A 25,406-nucleotide genomic window follows, 5' to 3' on the forward strand; every position below is an offset into this window, starting at 1 on the left:
ATTTTAAACATATGGTGGCCTGCAATAGTCTTCAACGAACAGCTATGGTGACACGCCAAATAAAAGGCAATTGAAAAGGAAATTCAGAAATGAATATATGGCTGGCTCGCCACGCGCAGCTATGAAATAAAGCCCGCAAGAAGTAAGGAGACGATGTCATCCCAAAACCACTTGGCAGAGAACAATGGCAACCGAAACGAACAAATTCTTTAACTAGCTACGTTTCAATGCTAATCTATAAGACTTTTATATGATAATTAATAATATTATTATGAAACAAATGGTAGTACACTACGACCTGAATGATCTATTGTGCTCTTTAGTCGGATAAAAGTGTTTATCCAAGCCCGTTTTCTTTAATAGAAGACTGTATGGGGATATTTTTCCAAGTCTTGAATCCTTATGTTTCATTAAATACCATCCAAGGTATTTATTCCGCTTGTGCATCAATGCTAGGTACTCCCCTAGCACATGTTATGCGGTTTCTCTCTCTTCTCTAGAGTATCTGCAGTCTGAGTTGGATAGGAATTCTGACTTTGTTGACTTTAAAATGATGCTGATGTCTATATATATATATTTGAAAAACACCAGATACTGGTATTACTCTACAGAAAAGAAAATTAACAGCTTTTTAATTGAATTATCATAGTTAATATGAAAGTGCAATTTTAGGTTCATAAAGTTTGTCTTATTAAATATGAAAATTATTAAATATTAAATATATTTTTTTTTGCTAGGCTATATACCAATAGAGCTTAATACTTCGACTATCGGGTTTGTTAATATTCACAAAATTTATTTATTTATATTTAATTTATTACACACTTTTAGATTTTCATCCATTATCATAGTTTTCTACAGCTATGACTATTTATATACTTTTGTAAAAAATCTCGAGATGTCAGTCCATGTTCTGTAAAACGTTATTTTTAATATTATTTGTGGTGCTTTATAAAGTATTCAATCTTCAATTTTCAATTTATTTATGTAAACAAATTTAGTTCCTTCCAAAAACAAAATTAAGTAATAATTTAACCCTTACTATACTTTTTCATCTATTTATAATCTGTCCAAAGCACGGTCCACGGATCTTATGCGGCTCTATCACAATTAAGCACATTTTTCTTTGTTATATTTTGGTGACTATATTATTTTATTTTTATATTATCACAAATAAATTAATAAAAATGTTTTGAATAATTTTTTACACTTCCCATTTATTTACTTAATGGACAAAGACTTAAGTATATTTATCTCTACAACTGGTTGAGAAACGGCTTACCCAGTGTCGTAAGTCATTAATGTTGGTATGGATAGATTTATAAAAGATAAATTAATAAAGAATTTATAAAACTAAATTTAACATTAATTTGTATGGCGTATTTATATTTTTCTTCGGTAAAGTAATGCAAATATGTATTAATTTTTTGCATCCCTCCAACCTATTCAGTGATTTGAATTGGCTTACGATCTTATCTGGCCTGCACAGCTCTGATCTTTTATATATTCTACCTACATTTATACTGAAATCCAACAGGCCAATAGGCTTAGTGTTGCAAACTAACAGAATTTTATGACTTATGACATTCAACTCGATAAGTTCATAAATATTAAATATAATTTATGGAGTTCGAGATGCAAGACCCCACTGAAGTCGTAGTCTTAATTAATAGATTCCATTGTATTATTTAACTATCCAATATTAAAACAAATTTTGAAAAGAAATTTCATGAGTTTCTGGTCTCCGATTTTTGCACAAAATTATGCTCTGCCGAATTTTGGAACTGACGGATAAATAAATTAAATTACCGGCTAAAAATCGTTGCATACTTTTGGGTAAAATTTGTAAAAATTGTATTTAATTAATATATTTTGTTTTAATCATTTATTTTTATAAAACCTTAATAACTAAGCTACTACAGTAACTGAGTATTATACTCAACGACTGTAGTCAACGACTGTACTCAACGACTGTAGTCAACGACTGTAGTCAATGACTGTAGTCAATGACTGTAGTCGACGACTGTAGTCAACGACTGTAGTCAATGACTGTAGTCGACGACTGTAGTCAACGACTGTAGTCAACAACTGTAGTCAACGACTGTAGTCAACGACTGTAGTCAACGACTGTAGTCAACGACTGTACTCAACGACTGTACTCAACAACTGTACTCAACGACTGTAGTCAACGACTGTACTCAACGACTGTAGTCAACGACTGTAGTCAACGACTGTAGTCAACGACTGTAGTCAACGACTGTAGTCAACGACTGTTATCAACGACTGTAAGTAATGGCTGTAGTCAACGACTGTAGTGAACGACTGTAGTTAATGACTGTAGTCAACGACTGTAGTCAGCGACTGTAGTCAACGACTGTAGTCAACGACTGTAGTCAACGAATGTAGTCAACGACTGTAGTCAATGACTGTAGTCGACGACTCTAGTCAACGACTGTAGTCAACGATTGTAGTCAACGACTGTAGTCAACGACTGTAGTCAACGACTGTAGTCAACGACTGTAGTCAACGACTGTAGTCAACGACTGTTATCAACGACTGTAGGTAATGGCTGTAGTCAACGACTGTAGTGAACGACTGTAGTCAACGACTGTAGTCAACGACTTTAGTCAATGCAGCGCCTATAGCTTATGTTGCGATTGTGAGATACGAAAGTCAAGAAACTTGCACCGGTCTCTCGCCTTTTATTAACTATCTAAAGAACGTAGAAATAAATATTTCCCTTAATGGTGTTCAGGTCTACATAGTGGACAACTCTAGATATATATTTAAGAACGCTTCAAGAAGGATCAAAGCGTCTGCTGTCTATCCGCTTCAATATTCCTATATTCGGTAATTCGAGTAAGAGTGATATCGGCAAGTAACTAATATAGGCTGCAAATTTCCGATCTGCTCTCTTCAACAAACATTAACTTTGTAGTAAAGACAAATTATCTGTTCTTGACTGCAATTAAAAGACATTTTTCTTAAAATGTTTAAACTTTTACGGAGCTAAACGGAGCTAAATTGAGAAAGTGATTAAGGTTTGTAATGGAAAAAATGCTGCCCTTACAGTTCATCATTTTTTTCGGATCATATTGAAAAATTAAATTATTTACCGTAGTTTACATGAAAGTCAAATAAACGACTTACTTTTTTAGGGAGTTTTTATCCAAAAATAGCTTTTTGAACTGACTTTCTATAGAGTTGAGTGCACTGATGTCATCATAAACCCACAGTTTGAAATTGTTGCTACAATCCGGTAATGTCTGCTACTGCCTTCTACCCTATAATCTGTTGCTTTTAGTTTGAAGTATGAAACTCTTGGTCTCGTTGTGATATATTTGAATAAAAATAAAATAATAAAAATTATTTATTCATTATTTTTTAAAGATATGACATATACGTGTTACTTTCATCAAATAATAACAAAAATTAAAAGGAAACATTAGATGTTATTCTTTTTTTTTTTTAACTAACTAATAAAGAATTTATTTCCTTTAATAATGGCAAATGGGCTTCATATTCCCGTGTGTACAACGGGCAAAAACATTCATAGTATAAGTTTCCGTAGTACGGATGCGAGAGGCTAGCCCAAGCTGTCCGTCTGTATGTAACAGCAGCTGGTTCGCTTTGCGAGGCATGTGATATATTTAACACTTTAATAAGCGTTTGAATAACACATAAATTCTATATATAAATTAAAAATTAATGAATGTATATAAGCAAATGCTTTAATGTATTCGGAAAAACCCTATTTGTATATCAAATGGATGAAGTGCAGGTGACAGCAACAAGTTGAAAATATTAAAAACATGACATATTTTTAGGCGTTGGCTTGAGGCTACTTGACGTGAATTTATAAGCAAAAACTCATACTTTCTGTAGCGCAAAGTTTCCGCAAAGCCGCGAACATTGCCGTTAAATTCAAATTAACAATTTTAATTTATTTTTTTAATGTATCTAAATATTTATGAGTTTTAGTATCAGCAGGCGAAGGAAATTACTCACACAGAAAATAAATATATTTGTTTGGATTAATTTAAAAAGAATGTGCTAATTAATGTACTTTACTGAACACAGTATAGGATTAAACAATTTACCTTTCTCTTATCGCACATATTTTTCTTTGGAAGTCAAATAAAAATAATTTTATATTATATATGCTTAGAGATACATCTGGATGGTAAACTAACGTGGAAAACACACATATTTAATAAGCGTAAAGCCTTGGGTCTTAAATTGCGAAACTTATTTTGGTTCCTCAGCCGAAATTCCTGTTACTGTTACTAGACAATAAGCTGCTTTTACACAAAACTGCACTAAAACCTATATGGAGCTATGGAGCCAAATTATGGGATCTCAAACTTGGCAATTACTTAGTGTTTTCAATCTAAAACACTACGAATAATCACAAATGCACCTTGGTTTGTAACGAATAAACAAACCAAGGTTTGTTTATATAGTCTTTAGAGAAGAACTCTAACATCTGCATAATATGTAAAAATTTAAATTTCTCTTCTATTCTTGTGCAGCTTGCAAGAAAGAGCTTGACAATCTCCCTTCTCTCATTAAGCTTAGGGAACAATAATCGTCAGTTAGAACCCTTATTTCTTGTAGTAGTAGTATTTCTTTTATTAAATTTAGGTCATATTTACATTTACAAAATTAACATTTTCAATAATTTATAATATATAAAACATAAATATTATAAATAATTATAAGAAAACTAATAAGAAAAACCTAACTTCATTTACATAATATCTAATTTTATCCTTATACGATTATGGCATTTGCCGTCAATCGGGTTTGGATTTGTGTTTTTTTTTTTTTTTTTTTTACGAACTTCAGCTTATGGGAGTTAAAATGCCTCTAATATAATATTTTCTCTATAACGAGACGCCGTTTTCACATAGATCGATAACATATGCCAGTTTTCACCATTTAGCAGCCTCATTAATTCGTTAATATCTAACGTTTGTTTTCCAAAATAATTTACCCGTAGCTCCATTAAAATTGGACATTTACTAAGAAAATGTATTACATCTTCCTTTTCTCCAGTATTGCACAGCGTGCATCTCGGGTCTGACGAGTTCATATAGGGAGCGCTGTTGAGCTTTAACAGTTCTCCTCGAGTTTTGAAAATATATCCAATTGCTTCAGCGCTAAAGCGATCTGCGAAGTAACTGTTGTTGCCTAGGTCATAATTAAGTTGCCTGTGTAAAACACGAGTTAAGCTTTGTCAACTTTCTGCTACGAACTTTTCTCTAAACGCAATACCGATTTTTACTAATATATTTTGCTGCCAATGCTTCCACGAATGTATGTTATCGATTATCAGCGGTTCACGGTGAACCGATGCTAATTCAGTCCACGTTTTAAAACAGTGACTCTTCTCCTGCATTAGAGATATAGCTAATATTTTAGGTAACCGCGAGCTTTCCATGTTGCAAACTTTTAACATATACTTGAAGTGGATTTCTAAAGTGTACAAGTATAGAGGTGACAAGCCAGTCTCCAAATAAATCATTCGGTTGGGTGTGTTAAGCGGTAATCTCCATATTTTTTTTACAAAAAATCGTAAAAGTTTTTCAACTTCCTCATATTGTAGCACTCCCCATACCTGAGCCGCATAGCACATTATTGATCTAGTAGTAGATTCATAGAGTTGAAATTTTGTTTTGAACGGTATATCTTTATTTTCAAATATATTTTTCCAAGAGCAGTTAATAGCTTTTTTAGCTTCTCTCAATTTTTCAGTTAAGTGTCTATTAAATATAGCATTATAATACATCCATGTTCCAAGATACTTGTATTCCTAACCGATTTCTACATTTTCTCCGCCTAATGTCCATACTTCTTCATTTGTATACCGCCTGTGATGCTTTTTAAATACTAGTGCTTTTGACTTTTCAATATTAACTGTTAATCCCCATAGCTTACAGTAACTGTGTAGCTCATTTATCATAATTTGTAGACAATTGGGACTTTCTGCTAGGAGAACGATGTCGTCTGCATACAAAAGAGCTTTAATATTTACACCATTTATAAATGCGCCTCCAGATAGATGTGTAACCACATCGTCTATATAAATTGAGAATAGAATCGGACTGAGTACGCAACCTTGTTTAACTCCTGAAACAGTAGCAAACCACTCTGACAAGTGTTCCCCATCCCATACAGCAGCAACATATTCCAATACGTTTTGCTATCATTAACTGATCTTAAGGAGTTAGCTAACTCCGAGTAATATAAATTTTTTTTACGTTTACAAAGTAATTTAAACTCTTTATTTGCACGTGTATATAACTGTCGGAGTTCCACTTCTTCATGCCGCTTTGCAGTGTGAAGTAAATAAAATGATCGCTTTCGTGCTGACTCGCATTCTGCATCATACCATGCTTGCTTATATTTTCTTTGTAAGTGTTTTGGTTGTAAGGGTTGTGCCGCTCTTTTAATGCAATGAGATAACAATTCAATTCCATTTTCAGCTGTTAGTTGGTTGTCTTCCATTAAAAATAACTTGTGCTCTAAATTTAGCGCAAACTTATGTGTATTTCGATCTGACCATAACAGCTTGGGGAGTAATTTTAATTCCACCTGTTCTGGGTTTCTGAAAAACTGACCCGAGACATTTACTTCTATTGGCATATGGTCTGAGTAAATTAAATCGACAACTTTAAAGTTTTTGACTAATTGCCACCATAGTCCTTTAATTATGCAGTAATCTATTACAGAACGACCATTATTTCTTACATAAGTAAATTCACCGAAGCTGTCGCTATCTGTTCTGCCATTTACTACAGATAGGCCGAAATTTTCACACATTTCACACAGTTTTTTCCCCTTATTATCGCATATACTGTCCCTCGAAATTCTGCTTTCTCTTAGCATCTGCAGCGTATACGGATTATGTTCGTAAACTTGCTTATCACCAATTCTTGCATTAAGATCACCAACAATCATAACATTTTCTAGTCCAGCATCTGTGAGGAAATCATGAAAGTTTTCAAAATCGCTTTCCCAGTTATTGCAGTTTATATATACAGGCACAATGTGCAGGCTTCCGTTAGTCGTGGTTAATTTAACAAGTGTTCTTCTACCGGACTCGATAAAGTTAGCTTTATTTGTAAAATGTGTTTGCTTCTTTATTGCATATAGTTCACCTCCACTAGCTCTACCGCAAATATTTGTTCTTTTAGCAGGTATCCATTCTATAATATAATTATGTAACTTTCTTACTACTTCTTCTAATTTTTCTTCTAAAAATGTTTCAAATAAAAATATAATATCGAATGAACAAATATATTCGTAAAATTGGCTGTGTAAGGTTTTATTTTTTAGACCGGCTACATTATATGATAATATGTTCAGATTAAAGCTGCCCTGTAATGCTGACTCGTCATTGAAATCTACGGAATGTTTAATTTTAGAAACTTTTTTAATTTTATTTGGCTGTGTTGTTTGGCATTTTTTTACTGTGCAAAAGCTTTCCGAAATATTTACTAGTTTTTTGGATTTATTTTATTGAGCAGTTCAATATAATTCGTACATATATTTTTTACCTTAGTACCATATAAAATTTGCAAAGCAGGACCCGCATCTTCATTATCGTTCATTAACTTGTTATTTCTGTCCCACCTAAACCATTTATTTCCTATCCGTATTTTATCGTCTCTAACGGCAACGCGGTGTTTCGTACTTACTTGCAGTATTTGCTTCTTTAATTCCAGCATAATTCTTTTATTCTGCTGTTTTTCGAACGTCAAGTCCCGTTCCACAAATATTGCTGTCCCTGCCAGCTTACCAGCTTTTTTCAGTATATCTACTGCGTTTTGTTCAGTATCCATCTCTACTAGAATGGTCATTTTACCGTCTTTTTCCGACATTTTTTTAACATCTTTTATTTTTGTTGATGCCGAAACTTGAAGAATATCAGTGCAAATTTTTTCTACTTCTTCACCTACTGCTTTGTTCGCCAGTAGACCTTTGAATATTAGATTTTTCTTTTTTGCTTGTGTTTCAAGTGTAGAGATTCTTTTACTATCTAAGGCCCTATATGCTTTGAGATTTTCCACTTCTTTTTTTAGACTTTCATTTTCTTGCCTTAGCGCCATAACATCCTCAGAAAGGTAGGAAATTTTTTCTAAAATTTCCTTGTTACCATCTTTAATTATGTCTTTTAATTGGTTTACACTTAGGTCGCCTACTTTAAGAGTATAATTTGAGCAATTCGGTCCATCTTCAGGTGAGGTTTCTGCTAACATCCTTTTAGCCGACGGATTATATGCTGTCTTCACGTTCTTCGATGGTGTACGATGCATGATTGTGTTAATTGACAAAATTTTATTATTTTTAAATAATTTGTAAAATTACCTTAAAACTATGCAATGTTTTTATTTTGCCAGATAGATTTACGATTAACCCTTAGTTCGAAAATATATGGTTTGTGTACCAACTAACTTAAATTTATTTTGTTTACTCTATGTTATTTTACTTGCATTACATAAACTATATATATCAAATTTTTTACTATTAAATGTTTATTAGTTGTCTCTGTCAACAATTTGCTTAGCAATTTTTGTCTTATTTATATAAACATTATTTCTTGTATATAATCAATTTTTTATTAACAAGTATTAATATTTTACCTAATCCTGTTTCTTTGAATACTTCACTTATCAGTTTCTAATACTTTTTGTGGGTTCCGCAGAGAAGAACTCTAACACAACTTGATGCTAAGACTATGCATCTACATAATAAATTAAAACTTATCTCCTTATATATCTTCTATAACAACAATGGATAATATAACTTAGTTGAGACCACAAGTATCATCAGTTACAACTCATAATCTCTGTTTACACTTAACTATCAGATAATGTCCGGGTGATATTTTAGTTTAAACAAATAATAGATTATCACATACAAACTTATGTTATAATGATAATGTTCTCATTTGGTCACACAATTTACGCATTAACGAAAGAATAGTGCGTAGTAATAACTTAAGTAGTCCATATCCGGTACTCAAAAGACACTTACATTATTATTTTTAATGATCCTATTATGATAATCAAAACAATGATATATGTGACCATCCACATTAATGTTATATTTATATCAAATTTGAGAAAACTCTTTTGCCACTTTCCCGGAGATTATCGCAGTCTTCTTAAACAGGGTTTAGGAATATTTACACTCGTAAATAAAAGCGCAGAACGCTGTTGCCATATTCTACAATCTCTACAATCCGCCTCCGTTCTTCTCTGTATTTCGCTTTCTTTCTGTATTGTGTTATTCTCATCGTTCGTATGTTGTCTTCTACATCTTGTAACCATCTTCGTCGCGGTCGTTTTCTTTTTCTACTCCCATTTGGCTTTGTCTCGAACATTTTCTAAGTCATTCCTTCGTTACTCAGGACGTTTCCATACCAGCTCAATCTTTGGGCTTTTATGTATCGTGTTGCCATATTCTATTCCATTTAAATATCGGTTTTCAGAACTATATAGAATATCGCTACTGTCATTTACTTGAATTAATCAGATTTTGTTATTGTATTAATTCCAAATTGATTATGATTGTACTATGAATACCATAATACTGTGAATCACAAAATTATAGTATCATAGGATTGTACCTAAAACCAATTTTTTTTTCGTTTCAATTTGAATTTGATGTTGATATAATATATATATATATAGTTGAAGAAAGGGTTGGTACTTTTCTTAATGATCCCTAAGGCAATATACACCGGTACCGTTTATGTCCGTACATATTCAGGGAGGCACCAGAGCAGGCTAAAGTCTCAGTATATATATACATATATGGATGACTTTATAAGAAAAAAAATTAAAATCAATTTAAAAGTTTTAAATAAGCCATTTAATATTAAAAATAATTATTTTTAAATAAAAATTTTTTTTAAATAAATTAAAATTTATTTATTTTTCACATTAAACGTGTAGCTCGAGTATTTTTTTCACATGAAATCAATTTAAAACAACTAATGTTATTGTTTATATTTTTTTTATATATTTAAATTTTTAAATATTATTTATTATTACAAATAATTTATTAATTCAAAAATTCTTATAGCACTTAAAAAAATTATAGAATTTTACTTAAAATTTAAATTGACAATAACATATTTGTTGTGCGTCAGATTGGCTCAGAAAAAGTAGTGTATATTATTAACAATTATTATTCATATAAATTCATCAATTATATATTATTATTAATATTTTTAAATTTATTTTATTTATATTAGTTTTTATATTTGTTACTGTGCTTCTTAGTTCGTTTATTAAACAAATAAATTTATACAAATATCAATTATGGCTTTAGGTTAATTGGTTAAGGAGTGCTGACTATAAGCTTCAAATTAGGCAGGGCACGAGTTCGATTCTTGGTGTTCGCAGTCTCAAAAAAAAACAAAATTGTTTATTCATAATTAAATACCGGTATTGGGTATTTGGCAATACTCGAAACAGTTGTATGATCAAACAAAAATTCAATTAATTGAAATAATATAAAATAAATGTTTGTTGTTGTAGTTCACTACGTTAAAAAAACCTCTTTTTGTTTTTTTAAATAAAATAAAAAATAAAATAAAATCAAATCAAATAAAACAGAATTAAATAAAATAAATTAAAATAAAACAAAATAAATTATAAAAAATAATATAACAAAATAATAATAATAAAAAAATAAAATAAAAATAAAAAAATAATTACATTCTTTAAACTGTATTAAATATTTAGTTAGATTTTAATTTTTATACGAAATTATTTATATTACAGATGTTTCGGTCTACTTCTACTATTTCGGACCATCTTCAGTGTATAATAATCGGGGCATCGAACCGGTATTTTTTCCGTTCCGGTTTTTGTTCCGGTTCAAGAGAAAAAAAAATATATCGGTTCGGTTCAGGTTTTCGTTCCAGCAAAAATATTGGTTTTTTCTGGTTTTCAGTTCGGTTCGGTTCGGCTCCGGTTCGATGCCCTGATAATAATAATAATAAAATCTATTATTTATACCCTTTTATTAATATATTTATATATTTACCTTTTATTTATATTTATATTGTATTTAATAAATTATTTACATTAAGTAATGTATAATGTATAATGTAATATAATTCAAACCAGAAAGCAATAAATTCTCCACTGAGTGTATTTTATGACACTTAAAGATTTTTCTCTGCTTCATTCTGCACGAGTTCCCCTTCATATCTATAGAAAAATTTATCGCTTTATGTGCGAACATGAAGTCTTCTGAGCTCTTGAACTTTACCACCGTGAAATTAAAATACTTTAAATCGGCTTTATCCTTTCCATGCCAAGAAAAACATAAAAAAAAAAGAATTTATTTAATACATTTAATAATTTTGCACACAATTATTAGATACTTTATAGTAGATTGTTCCTACTCGTTCGATGGGTGGCATAAATGCGTTTCGAAGCAAGTTCACTTCACTGTTATTATCCGTCTTTTGTTAATAATCAAGTTAAAGGAGCATATATCCTTGGCAAGTACAAGGATATTTTTTTTGGCTTATTTTTTTCTCAACAATATATTCTATAAATCCTTGCTTGCTTGTGGAAAATGTAATTTTTTTTTTTTTAATTTTAGTCCTTAATCGCATTTTTTAGTATTTTCATAGGAAAGGAAATCGAATAAACCGCAACCGCTTAGCGGAGCAAGGGGCGAGGGGCGATGGGTGAGGAGCAAAGAGCAGATGCCATAAAAAACAGAACACAATTGAAATTTAATTTGTGAATTTAATTTTATTTTTTAAGTATAAAAATGTTTTTAAGTATTTATTAAATAATATATATAATTATTTTATTTTATTTAATTTTATTTTATTTTTTTTTTTTTTTATTTTTTTTGTCATAATAAAACCTTAAAACAGTTTTAAATTATGTTTATGAGTTTTTCCTTCTGCTTATGTCTACCTACGCTAATGTATCTGCACTTAGCATAGATTTAATGGGAATATCGATGCGGAGAATATAATTGCGTCTAATGTCTATATGTGTATGAGTTTCAGATGTATGTGACGACAGCGTTGCGCTCTTCGCCTAGGCGTAGTAACCTCTTAGTCCTTGGAATGCTTGATAGTCGTTAAGACTGAGTGCGAGTGGCATATTCATATATTGCGGTATGGGCTGGGAGTAGGCGCCGGCTGAGCCGTAACCACCAGATGAGGGTGCCGATTGTGGTGAACAAGGTGCTGGTGCTAAATTCGGCTGACAACTGAACAAGTAATTGTTGGAGCATGGTGGTGCTGGTATGGATACGCTGTTGCCGCCGCTGCCGCTGCTGCCGCCACCGTATGATGAACCACCTGATGAGCTGCCGCCACCTCCATAACCACCGCTGGCCGTAACACTGGCAACCGAAGCGGCAGCGTAAATTGTAAATACAGCAATGAAGAATTTCATGGTTGATTAGGTTTTATTAATTGGTTTCGCGATTTGTTGCCAAGTAGCGCTAAGTCCTCGTAGGAGTGCTTCAATGCTTATTTGTGGAACTCCAAATGGAAAATGATAATTGCGTTAAGTGTGTGCTGTCGTTTTTATAATGAATTCGAAATGACAAAAAATCAAAATCAAAATCAAAATCAAAATATACGAATATTAATAAAAATAAAAATTGCTGCAATTCAGTAAAAATTATTAAGGCGAATTGTATGAAAATTGAAATTTTTACATGTGAAATCACATAAATGCTTTTATGCTGTCTCAATGATTAAATTAATAAATAGGTTTTTATTTTTTTTGATTTAATTTAATTTAATTTTTTTTTTTGTGCTATATGCTTTTTGTTTATTTGTTTATTTTTTGCGTAGGTATAATTTTTAAATTTTAATTTAATCATTACTTCTTTGTAAAATTCATAATATGCTGCCAAACAGATTTTAATCGAATTTCCAACGAAATTCGCTATTGTATGCAATTTTAAGCTTTTTTCAATTATTCACTTTAACGTGCTTTTCGAAATTCCAAAATAAATTTTAAATAATTTTATATAAATTTTATACAGTCTAAAGAGTAAATATTTAAATTTAGTATAAAGTTCTTACAAACTAATTTCTGCTCTGTAAGTTAATTTTCATTTTGTTGTTCACTTTTAAGTTATTGACCATTAATTAGGTCGGTTCGGAAGTAAAAATTTATTTAAAATTAAAAAAAAAATTTAATAAAGTGCATGAATGAAAAAATAATTAGCACTATTTAATGTAAAAAATATTTTATAATTTATTTTATTTAAATATTTTATATTTAACAAAAAAGAAAAAAAATGTTCCAACTACGAAACTCACGACGAAAGCATTGCCTTCAAGTAGATTCAGTAAGGTGATACTAAAAACTAAACTAATCTTCATTATAAAACAGCTATAATAAAAATTAATTGACATTTAAAAGTATTTATTAACCTTTTAAACCCAGTGAAACATATGCCATCGTTAGCTCCTTTTAAATCGAAAAATAGTATATCTGCTTTAAAACATACCTATAGCGTCTATTTGACAAGACTGTCATTTTTGTGTTAAAAAGCAACTACCTAATAATAACGTCCGAATCTAAATTCTAAAGTCATTTATCACACGACGACTAAGTGTCTTTCTCCCCAAAAAGGGATTTTACAAACAGGTCCCTACAGACTACAACAACAACAACCTAAAGTAAAAATATAATAAAAACATTAGATATTATTAACTGGAGGATATCTCATATGTCGCTAACGTTGCAATTTGACGAGGGTGGAATATGGAGAATCTTGCCAGAATTTGGTCTAAATCTACCTATCCTACCTATCGAATAGTACCATACTTTTTTAACAGAAAGCATTTGCCGTTATTCGTGGACATTGCTAAGTGGGACAATAAATGGCAATAAACACCTTAAAAGAGTAAATGCAATTTTATGATAATAAGAGAAGCCCCTATTCCTATGGGTTTGGTCATTTTTATGCAGCAATAATGGATTTACACATCATTGCTGATTTTAAAAACTTATTTTTTTGGTTAGTAAAGTATATTCGTAAATAATGCAATAAAAAATATGAAGGGTATAAATTATTTCAGTCAAATAAAGTTTTCTTAACTCTCTAGCTTTTACAAAAAAAAATATCTCCAAAACTAAGCGAAATTATTTTTTTTTATCTTGCGGTAGGTGGAAACCATTAAAACCACCTCAGGAATGAGGCCGCATACCAGTAATCAGAGTATAAGGAAATTAGTACCTAAATATTTGATTTTTCAAATTTAACTAAACAAGAAGTGATGGGTATTTACGAAAAACTGTGACTCCTTAGGAGTAAAGTCTATGGAATACGATACTCGCGATTGTATAGCAGAATTGAATGGGAGAAGCCATACATTTCATTGAAGTAGAGATCAAGTGATTGGGGAGGCCAGTCAAAAAAAGTTTTGAATAGAACAATGAGAATTTATTTGGTGTGCAGTATAGCGGGGTAGTCTAGATTGTGTCAACGAGACAAAATTCGAGAAAAAAGTGGCTAAAAATATTAAATTTGCCAGAATGCGTTGAAACTAATGGCGCTGGAAAAATCGAAGTCGTGAAATTTTGTATAATCATAAACTTTAGTTTTTGCTTATCTTATGTCTAATATCCGAACATTACTCTAAGATATTTAATCATGTAATATATGCAACCCAAGATTCGAATATAATTCTATAGGAGTTAAAATAGACAAATTGGTGTATATAGAAATATAAGCTCATTTATATATTTTTCGAAACTACATATTTTACTATTCCAAATAATTACTTTTATATTTATGAAAAATAAAAAAAATTTTAAATTTTTTCAGAACAATATAATTTATACATTTATTAGCTATTGATATATATTGATAAATAAAAGAATAGCGACTCCTTTCTAGATTCCCCACCCTATAAATAAATAAATTTTTTACATATTTAAGAAATTTGTGATAATAATATACTTTACCTTTCATTATGAGAAGTTATTACAATATATTTATTTTCATCAATTCGACTTTATTCATAAGTCTGATCCTAACTGGACGTCTGTTATAAAGATTTTTATTAAATATATAATTATTTCAAATTATTTGTTAAGTATCTGAGAGTAAATTTCACCTTACACTGTTGAGTAGATGGAATTACAGGAACGGTAGAAGGTTCCAATGGCACAGAAAGTGCGAAATGAACTTTACGTGAGTTCTTTATTTTATGTTTTAAAAAAGTAGCCTCACTCTGTTGTGCCTTACTTGGTGGAATATATTCCTTTAGAAGGCTACTCTCAATATAATGACCAACTATATTCGCGTGAGATTTAAGCTCATCATCTACTGAAGGAAATGGTTGTGGAGGAATTTTAACCAATAATGATGAAAAATGCACTCTTCGTGATTTCATAGCCTCACTTTTCAAGTCAGTATCTATATGTTGTGATATCTCATTAAATGGAAAATTTTCATTTGTCTTTGTAATTACACTGATATATTCTATTGAATTCAATGGATAAGGTGAAATCTCCAACATTACTGGTGAGAAATGTACTTTTCGTGGAATACTTCCCTCATCTATACTGGTCGATAATGTGTTCAAAGGGAGTTGTTCCTTTACTTCTACACTTTCTCTTTAGGAGCTATTGCAACCACTGGATAAATTGGTATCTCAACCACTTTCGGTGAGAAATGGACTTTACGTGCACACTGAAGTTCAGTTTTAAAATCAATATCATCACTTTGGGGCAATTTATTTAAAATAACAATACCATTTGCTTCTATATCTACACTCAAGGAGTTTAATGAATACATATTCGATAAGTTTTCATGATTTATTGTTACATATGAAGAACTTTAAGTTGTTAATAGATTTGGTTTAGAATATACCCCACATCTGCCACTAACTGAATGCTTACTATTCACATCCTTATTGTGTGGTGTGGCGTTATAGTTTGTTTGTATACTTTGACCACTAGAAACTATTGAATCCATATCAGTTTTAATCTTTATATGGTCTATTGGCACACATAGAGGTGGTTGAATATTAACTACTATCGGCTGAGATTTTATTTTATATGAAACGGTAGCTAAATGCTTTAAATTCATTTTCTCACTTTTCTCTGTCAGGTTCAACGAACTATGCTCCTTTGCTGCCGGGCTTAACTCCTCCTCTCCTGAAATAAATAAATTAGGTGGTTTCGCAGGTTTTTCACCAGATTTTTCATCAGACATATTTTCGAAACAGTTTGATTTTGGCTTCCAAATATATATTTTCTTCTTATATTTTAATTAAATTTAATTGAAAAAATTTTTGCAAAACATTTTTTTTTTGTTTTCAAAAATTTCAATTTATTTGAACCATGGTTGATTAGACCAACATTTCTAAGCACCGTACCATTCCTTGTACTTGACATACAACTTCTTCTAACTCTCACTACTCTTTCAATCTAACAAAATATATATGCTAGAGAAAGTTTGAAAAGTAGTGAGGTACAACAACAGAAACTATTTTTAAATTATTATAATTAATTAAATTTTTGGTGACCATACAGCTGTTTCGATGGGTGTCAAATACCCATCATCAGTGGTCTTGGAAATAATTCTAGCATTTAATTATTTATAAATAATTTTTTGAGACTGCAAGTACCAGGAATCAAATTCTTACCCTGCCAAATTTAAAGCTCATAGTCGGCGCTTCTTAAACAACTAACACAAAGCAGTACTTGACTTCTATGTTTACACATTCTTCTAAAGTTTTGTTAATTTGCTGTGAAAGCTTCAGTTAAAGTAAAAACAGTCACTTCTCTCAAATTGACGTAGGAATCAAATTTAATTTATGTTGAAGCTAGTTGAGTCAGTGCACTTGAGCACTTTTACTCTCTATTAACTGCGAGGTTGAACCTAAATCTTCAAAATCCCTCTCTACGTCTTGACTGCATTATTGTTTATTATTTCATCAGACTAAGCAATAATTGACCTCAGATCTGCATACCTCCCCGAGGAGCCTGTAACAATTCTGAGATTCGATAACGTGAAATGCTCCTGAGGTAGTGAAGAAACCGTTTTCTAGAATTAATAGCACTATCGTTGTTCTTCTAACTGAAACTAGTTTCATTTCGTAAACGAGTCTCGAACTTAGTTATACGTTTTAGAAACTAGTTTAATTTGCTTAACGAACATTCATGATTTTTTTAAATGTGTTTTATAAATTTTAACAAAATTTATTTCTCATAAAAATATATTAAACGAGTCTCAATTTCAAATATGCGTCTTAGAAACTTGTTTCATTTGCTAAACGAGTCTCAGACTGAGATATACGTAAAGGAGTCTCAAACTGAGATATACTTTTTTTAAAATATTTTTCTTTTTTTTGGCAAACGAGTCTCAAATTCATACATTTTAGAAACTTGTTTCATTTGCTAAACGAGTCTCAAACTGAGATATGCTTTTTAGAAACTAGTTTCGTTTCGTAAACGAGTCTCGAACTTAGTTATACGTTTTAGAAACTAGTTTAATTTGCTTAAGGAACATTCATGATTTTTTTAAATGTGTTTTATAAATTTTAACAAAATTTATTTCTCATAAAAATATATTAAACGAGTCTCAATTTCAAATATGCGTCTTAGAAACTTGTTTCATTTGCTAAACGAGTCTCAGACTGAGATATACGTAAAGGAGTCTCAAACAGAGATATATTTTTTTTAAAATATTTTTCTTTTTTTTGGCAAACGAGTCTCAAATTCATACATTTTAGAAACTTGTTTCATTTGCTAAACGAGTCTCAAACTGAGATATATTTTTTAGAAACTAGTTTCGTTTCGTAAACGAGTCTCAAACTTAGTTATACGTTTTAGAAACGAGTTTAATTTGCTTAAGGAACATTCATGATTTTTTTAAATGTGTTTTATAAATTTTAACAAAATTTATTTCTTATCAAAAAAGATAAAACGTGCATAAATTTAAACAAATGTCATAAAATAACTTCTCATTTTTTGAAAAAAATATTGAAATTTTCACTAGAATATATATTATTTTTCCCGAGAAACTAATGGAGATGAAAAATATTCAGAGTGTATCTAAAAAAAGACCCAATAAAAGTATAAAAATTAAATTTTTTTCTTAATTTATAGCTAAAACTGTGAAAGTTCCCTTGTCATTTATTCCTAAAACACTTGCAAATCACTCAATTTCAGTTTGACATTTATTATGCATTCCAAAATTTACGAGTACAGCTTCGCAAATTCTACTACATTTGTTACTTTTTGCCACAAATATATAATCAATTCTTGCCATCTCCATGCCGCTTCGCTATATTTAAACTTATTTCGTCTCTCCCAACGAATTGAGCAGAAAATCATTTTCACTTCTTCTGGCACCACAAAGCAGCAACTTAAGCAAAAAGGTTTTCTGCTTCAATTCGAGTGAATAAAAACATAAATAATTTACTACTTGGAAGCAGTCAAATGTCTGTATAAATGTATCTATCTACTATCTACTATCTACTGACTACTCGTATATACTCGTATGCATATCGAGTGAATAATTATTAATGCGAGTCGTTACATTTGATATAGCAAGTTAGTTTGCTCACATGTAAAAACTTTAGGAGACCCCAAAATATTCATAATCGGTGATGGTTTTGCACCTGAATACCGGATTTCTATTTTACGTGAAAGTATTATACGCTCTGCCAGATACTGCTCTCATTTCATTAGGACTTATGTTATGACATGACCTTTGAACCATTCATACAAACTGACAGTATCATCGCACGAGTATGGATGACATTGTCAAAGGAAATCTATACACATCACAGGACAGACTCGTAAAAACAACAGAGGAAATAAAAAAACAATGCAAGGATGTTTTGGGTTTAATTGATTTTGATGTTTTACTTAATAAAAATGCTTCAAATTGATTTTTATCCTCGTTTTTGATAATAATTCGAATTGCTTGCTTGGAAATGTTTGTGGCCAGAATCAATCTTTCCGTTCGTTTTCATATCCTTTTGCTTATAATTGATGGGCAGTTAGTGGTGCAGAGACATTTGCTACCAGCTAAAATAGAAAAGAATCTATTCGGTTTAAATATGTACTCATATGTCACTGTATTGGACTTATGGAGTAAAGCAACAAGTGGGATTTGTCATTTAATATTGTCCGCATTAAAATCAGATACCACAAAATTGATTAAAAATATTTCGGAAGACCAAATCGAAATGACAGATTGTCAATTGATTTTTCTAGAATTAAATGAGGCTATGTAGCTTCATGTGATATATTAAGAAACAACAAAAATATCATTTATATGAGTATACAATATTTTATGAATTTCGGAAGAAGTTGAATTAAATGCTTTTGTTACTATAACACCGATTGTCTTAGATAATCTATTTTTGATACTGCTTTATTTTTTTCAATTTTTTTATTTATATTTTATTATAATTATTAATAAATAATAAATAAAATAAAATAAATAATACCTTAAACTTAAATGTTGATTTTTTTTGTCGAATGTTGCGCCTTTAACGAGTGGTTAGTTTACAGAGGGGTTTCTACAGAGTCCCTCCCTTCTCTTTTACTAATTTATGTATACCTCACAAGCCTCGTTGATTATTCGATGACTGATCTAAGATCTGCATACCGTCCCGTATGGCTAGTGACTGGTCTGTGATTAGATAGTTAGTGCTATGTAGGGCAACCTGTCAGTGACTGTGGCTAGTGACTACTCTGTGATTAGATAGCTAGTACTATGTAGGGCAGCCTGTCAGTTTTCGTGTACAGCTGCAGAGCTCTGTCTGTTATGTATTTTTGATGGTTCATATCACTTACAAATAAAGTGACAAAAAACTTGGAACTTAAGCATTGCAAGTTGGTGCTGCCTTGGCTACTAATTTGACAGGCACGAGTTCTAAGCCTGGACTTGTAGTCTAACGAATTATATACAGCCTATAAACTACGTAAGTAAAAATTCGAATATTTCCGAAGAACACTGATGATAACTACTTGACAATGTTCGAAACAGCGTTGTATGGTCAACCAACTATTAAAAAATTATTCAAATGTTTGTTATTGCCTCTTTATTACTGTTCGAAACCTATTTAAATAAATTTTAAATTATTAATATATGTTTCTTATCACGGCTGAGATTTTATTTTACTAATAAAAAAAGTAAGCAAAAAGAATTTTTTAGAGCTTTTGAGAATATTTCTAATACAGGAAAGAAGCATATACCGAAAATGAGTTAAAATAATTATTAAGAATATTAACAATAAATTCTAATTATTTCTTAAATCTCAAGAACTTTTCTTAGATGTACGAATCCATTTTTAACTGTAAACAGAAATATATTTCAATTTACTCGTTTATTTTAAAAGAATTATATATTTTTCTGAAATCACAAAAGTAATGGATGGACTTTTCAAGTATGAAACTTGCTCTCTAATATTTTTTGAATGATTATTGCCAATTCATTAACAACTTCAGAACTACTACGAGACCATTACCTATTTAGATGTAAAAACAATTTTTCTCTAAATATGTGACTACACTCAGAAAAATTAGGTCTAACCACATACCAGTGGTTAGATTATAATTTACTTTTAGATATAGATAGAGGTTTTTCGAATAGTAGTGAACTACAACAATAAAAATTAATTTTCATATTATTTTAATTAATTAAATTTTTGGCTGACTATACAGCTGTTTCGAGTAATGTCAAATACCCATCATTAGTGGTCTTGGAACTAATTCTTGCATTTAATTATTTATAAATAATTTTTTTTGAGGCTGAAAGTACCAAGAGTTGAACTCGTGCCCTGCTAAATTTGAAGCTAAGAGTCAGTGTTCTTCGTTGACACATAAATGTAAAAAATTACAACTTTCAAAACAACTGTACCAAATCTGTTCTTATTATCTATCTAATCTTATTATCTGCCTAATTTGAAGCTTAGATTTAAACTGATTTGAGAATTAAATGAAAAAATTTTAAGTTGTCATTGTGCTGATGAAATTCGTTGGATATTATAATCACGGGAAAGTCATTTATAGCGGACATCAATAATTATCTTCAAAAAATGAATTAGCAAATCTTTAAATTCCCTAGAAAAGAATGAACTATGTAGATGTCAGCGCAATCTACCATATGCATATGTATATAGGTACATTATTGATGTCGTTGTGCTTGTACTCTACTAATTCCAAGCCTAAAAAGATGGAATATTGATAGTATTCAATACCCGTATGACCACAGCCACATCATAATAGTTCTAATAATTAATTTGTAAACTGTTTTGGCTTTCTGATTTGAGTAATCTTGAAATACTGTGACATTGGCGTACTTCTCCCCAATGCTGTCTAAACAAACCCGAGCGAAGCGGCGACAAATTTTGTGCTTTCGTACAGCATCTTTTTGCTGCTATTCGGTGAGGTGAACTGCATGCGGTGGACCAATTGCGATCATAAGCGCCATGAAACGTCATCATTACTTTGGAGATGCTCAGCGCTGTTGATTCATGAGATTTTTACAAAAATATATTCATTTAAGAATGCTGTCTTATTTTTTTTATTGTTGTTTGGTTTTCGCCACAAACACAGTTTGTCTCCGTCGCGGCGGCACAGACGACCATCGCACAGATCGCATTCATTGTATATCAAAATCAATCTACAAATTTTAAGTCTTTAGTTTTTGTATGGCTTTCGAGGTTTTTATTTCGCCTCGCGTCAAAATACTTTCACAAAATAAAATATCTTTGAGATAATCAAAATGCAAATGAAAATGAAAATGAAAATGATTTGTGCGGTTTTTTAGCTAAAAATTTTATATGTGATATAAATTCGTGTAGTGTGAAAATTAATAATTGATTTCAATATTTTTGAATTCCTTTTTATTTTTTTTTTGGTTGAATGAATATGAATATTTCCAATGAATAGTAAATATTCTAAATTTGCAATTGTTAAAGGAAACAAAAGTATTTGTGCTATTTTGATATCAAAATTGAATGAATTTCACAAAAGAATTTTTTCTTTAAAAGGAAAACTTGTCTTTGTAATATTCGAAGAAGTTATGTTGAACTTTCTTAAAATTTCTTAGTCAAAAGAAAGTCGGAGGAGAAAGTCTAAAGTGGAAAGTCGAGCGTAGAAAGTCGAGAAGTGAGAGTCGAGAGTCGAGAATAGGAAGTCGAAAGTGGAAAGTGGAAAGTTGTAAAAATGTTTCGACCACAAGTGTCTTGATTATGTTTACGATTTGACGCCCCGGGCGCGTAAACTCCGTGCTCCGCTCCGCTCCGGTCCGCTCCGGTTCGGTCCGTTCCTACCTTTGAGCGCGTAGCCGACCGATATTGCTGTACAAAATATTTTATTTGTTTTATTATTTTTGCGCTTTGACGTGGTCTAACGCCTTAGGAGCTATTTTCCTTGGCTCCTAAAATTGCCCACTTTTTATTGCCATAAAATATTTTAGCGATTTACGTTAAGTGCCTGTTCTTCACGGTGCGAGTGTTTGTTGTTACAGCCAATTTAATTTATTATTTATACATTGCATAATATTTTTATATATCAACAAATTGAATTTGAAGCCAAGCAAGATAACCAAAGTGTTTATCAATCAAAATGAAGAAATTGCACCTGGGCGCACGGAATAAGGGCAAAGCCTATAAAAACTTCAAGCAAAAGAATCGCAGGGTAAGCGAAAAATAAACCTAAATAGTTTTAAATAATTTTGAAAATATTTTTAAGAATAGCATAAAATTTAAAATATTTGCAAATAATTTCCGATACAAAAACACAGAACAGAGTTATGCCAAAAGTTTTTCACTCAGTACATTTTCTTTCAATAATTTCTCGCTAGGTTTTGCTAGGTCTTGCTGGTTCTTACTAGGCAAGTAGCAAGACAGACGAATTTCAAGTATTTTAATTTATTTATTTTACTTACATTAATTTTTTATTACTCATAGAATTTTTATGTAGTTTGTGGCGTTTGCGTTTGCCGCCACAAACTGATGCTACAGCATAGCTCTCTTTCATCCCTTCCCATGCCATACCACACCATACCCATACCCATACCCATACCCATGCCATACCCATGCAATCTCATCTTGTCTTATCCCATCCGAGTCGACAGCAATGTACACAAACTCTTGGCCACTCTTGTGGCCGGTCCACACGTAAGATATTTTTAACCGCTCACTCGTTTGCTCGTTTATTTTTGTATATTTTGAAAATTTGTCGCACTTTTCCGAGATAAAAAGAAAAGCACACACAGAGAAGGCGATATAAATAAGAAAATAAATACAAATAAAAAAAAAAACAAAAACATAATTACATTTAATTTTGTTATTATTTTTCCTAATTTTCCTAATTTACTAGCTACAAGTGCTCTTCTCATTTTTTTCCTTTATGCTAAGATAAACAACATAGAAGTGCAATATATAGATTTAACGAAAATATCTAAATAATATAGATGATTATATTTTTATAGAAACAAATATTAAGACAGATTATAGATTAACGATTTATAGATATCGATTTATGAGATTAAACCAAAACTACAATAGCTTCTCGTGGAATAGGTGACTTCTGAAGAATGCGGAAAGGTGTGTCAAAGTACACATTGCAACTTCTCAGTCTCCTTGGTCCAAGGGGTAAACCCGAAACTATTACAACATCGCGTAAGATTTAAAACATTTTCTATTCTGAGATTATATAAGGTGGAAGCCATAACTTCTGCAGCTCAGAGCCAAAAATACTATTAAACTACAATATGACTCCAGCCTATATAAATAAGTAGATAGCTTCACTTCATCTTAGCCGGTGGAGAGAGACGAGCACTTGAAGATAGGTTAAACTTATGATGCTGATACTAATGGTCAGTAAAGCGATAAAAGTGCTGAGTTATCCGCAGAGCATCCCAAGATGGCTCACCTTATTGATCCCTGGATATGAAAATTTCAAATATCATCTCAAAAAGATAGCTCTTGTTGAGCAAGACACTTGCAGACTATGTCTACAAAAAGAAAAAACAACGTTGATACAACATTGGATTGATGATGACTTCACAACCAACCTCAAGCTAAATGCTTCGCTGCTTGCACTAGCAAGAGATGTAGTTATGCATTTTGGCTTTAACTCAATAACGATATCCGAGAATCGAAGGATGAAAAAGGGACCAACGTAACGTGGTCGATTTCGGTTAATCATTTATTTCAGTGAGGCCACTTGATTGATGGCGCGCTGAAGAATATGGAGATGTGTTTTACAATAGAAACCAAATAAATTGGCTATGACTATGATAGATAAAATCATAGTTAGAATAAAATGAAATAATTTTATAACTGTTTATCAATATAATCAGAAAAATTATTTGGTTAATTTAACCAGATTTTACTTAATAGCAGGTTATAATATTCTTACTCGACTTAACATCCGCTGGATGTTAATTATCGCTTCAAACACTTTTTCTGCTGGAAAGTGAGAATGGAGTATATTCATCCATTCTCAAGACATGACGAGGAGAGTAAAGGAGCTGGATGTTAATTATCGCTTCAAACACTTTTTCTGCGGAAAGTGAGAATGGAGTATATTCTTCCATTCTCAAGACATGACGAGGGCAGTAAAGGAGCTGGATGTTAATTATCGCTTTAAACACCTTTTCTGCTGGAAAGGGAAAACGGAGTAAAAATTCATCCATTCTCAAGACATGACGAGGGCAGTAAAGCAGCTGGATGTTAATTCATTGAATTATGTCAATATGCTCCTTTTCAGTTTGCTGTAAAATTTTGGGGAAAAACAGTCCGGAGCCCGGGAATCACTGGTGTTGTTATTCACTGTCATTCATTTGAGTTGATCAATTATTTATACAATGTTTATCGCTAGAAACTTTATTAAGTTCTCAACATTCAACAGTCAACAGTCAATAATTAAAAATTTCCAAATAATCTTCTAAACAATCTTCTTCTTGCATAGAAATTCGTATGAATACTTCAAAAAGAATTTTTAATGAATTTCAAAATAAATAATATTTATAATAAAGATAATAAGGCGTGAAAACTGTTTTTCTCTTCTGTTAATATTTGTAATTTTCCAAAGATTCTTACTCAGGCGGTGAAGGTTTGCGGGACTACTTGGCCCAAAAGTATTTGGAGCAAAAAACTTCGTTGACAAACTTTAGCGTTTTGCTCTGAGAATAAAGGTACTTCTTTTTGTTAAATCCGGCACTGTTCAAAAATTCATAATTCAATAAAATTTAATTTACATGCCTTATTTATAATAGTTTTCAATAAACATAAATCATCTTCGCTTCGCACAGTTCCACGGCGTGAAACTACTGAACGAGTCCATTTATTACTCATACGTCGATGGCTGCTTGCGTATGTAAACAAATGCTTGAAAAATTTTTAGCAAAAA

The 25,406-nt window shown here is 31.2% G+C and overlaps 2 protein-coding genes across 3 annotated transcripts in view; one reads left to right on the plus strand and one right to left on the minus strand.

Annotated features, from left to right (window-relative positions):
* Positions 1 to 11,879: 11,879 nt before the first annotated feature.
* Positions 11,880 to 12,559, minus strand: LOC119662418 (vitelline membrane protein Vm26Aa-like). Its single transcript, XM_038072021.1, has one exon. It carries the CDS (start codon positions 12,444 to 12,446, stop codon positions 12,084 to 12,086), a length of 363 nt encoding a protein of 120 aa, XP_037927949.1. The 5' UTR covers positions 12,447 to 12,559; the 3' UTR covers positions 11,880 to 12,083.
* Positions 12,560 to 22,027: 9,468 nt separating this feature from the next.
* Positions 22,028 to 25,406, plus strand: part of LOC119662419 (voltage-dependent L-type calcium channel subunit beta-2) — a 61,087-nt gene continuing 57,708 nt past the window's right edge. For both annotated transcript variants that reach the window (XM_038072024.1, XM_038072028.1), the window contains exon 1: positions 22,028 to 22,685. In XM_038072024.1, the coding sequence (XP_037927952.1) occupies positions 22,614 to 22,685 (72 nt within the window). In that variant the 5' untranslated portion in view covers positions 22,028 to 22,613. The remainder of the gene's footprint in view (positions 22,686 to 25,406) is intronic.

The sequence above is a fragment of the Teleopsis dalmanni genome, chromosome X (genome assembly GCF_002237135.1).
Source record: "Teleopsis dalmanni isolate 2A chromosome X, ASM223713v2, whole genome shotgun sequence".
NCBI classification, from domain to species: Eukaryota; Metazoa; Arthropoda; class Insecta; order Diptera; family Diopsidae; genus Teleopsis; species Teleopsis dalmanni.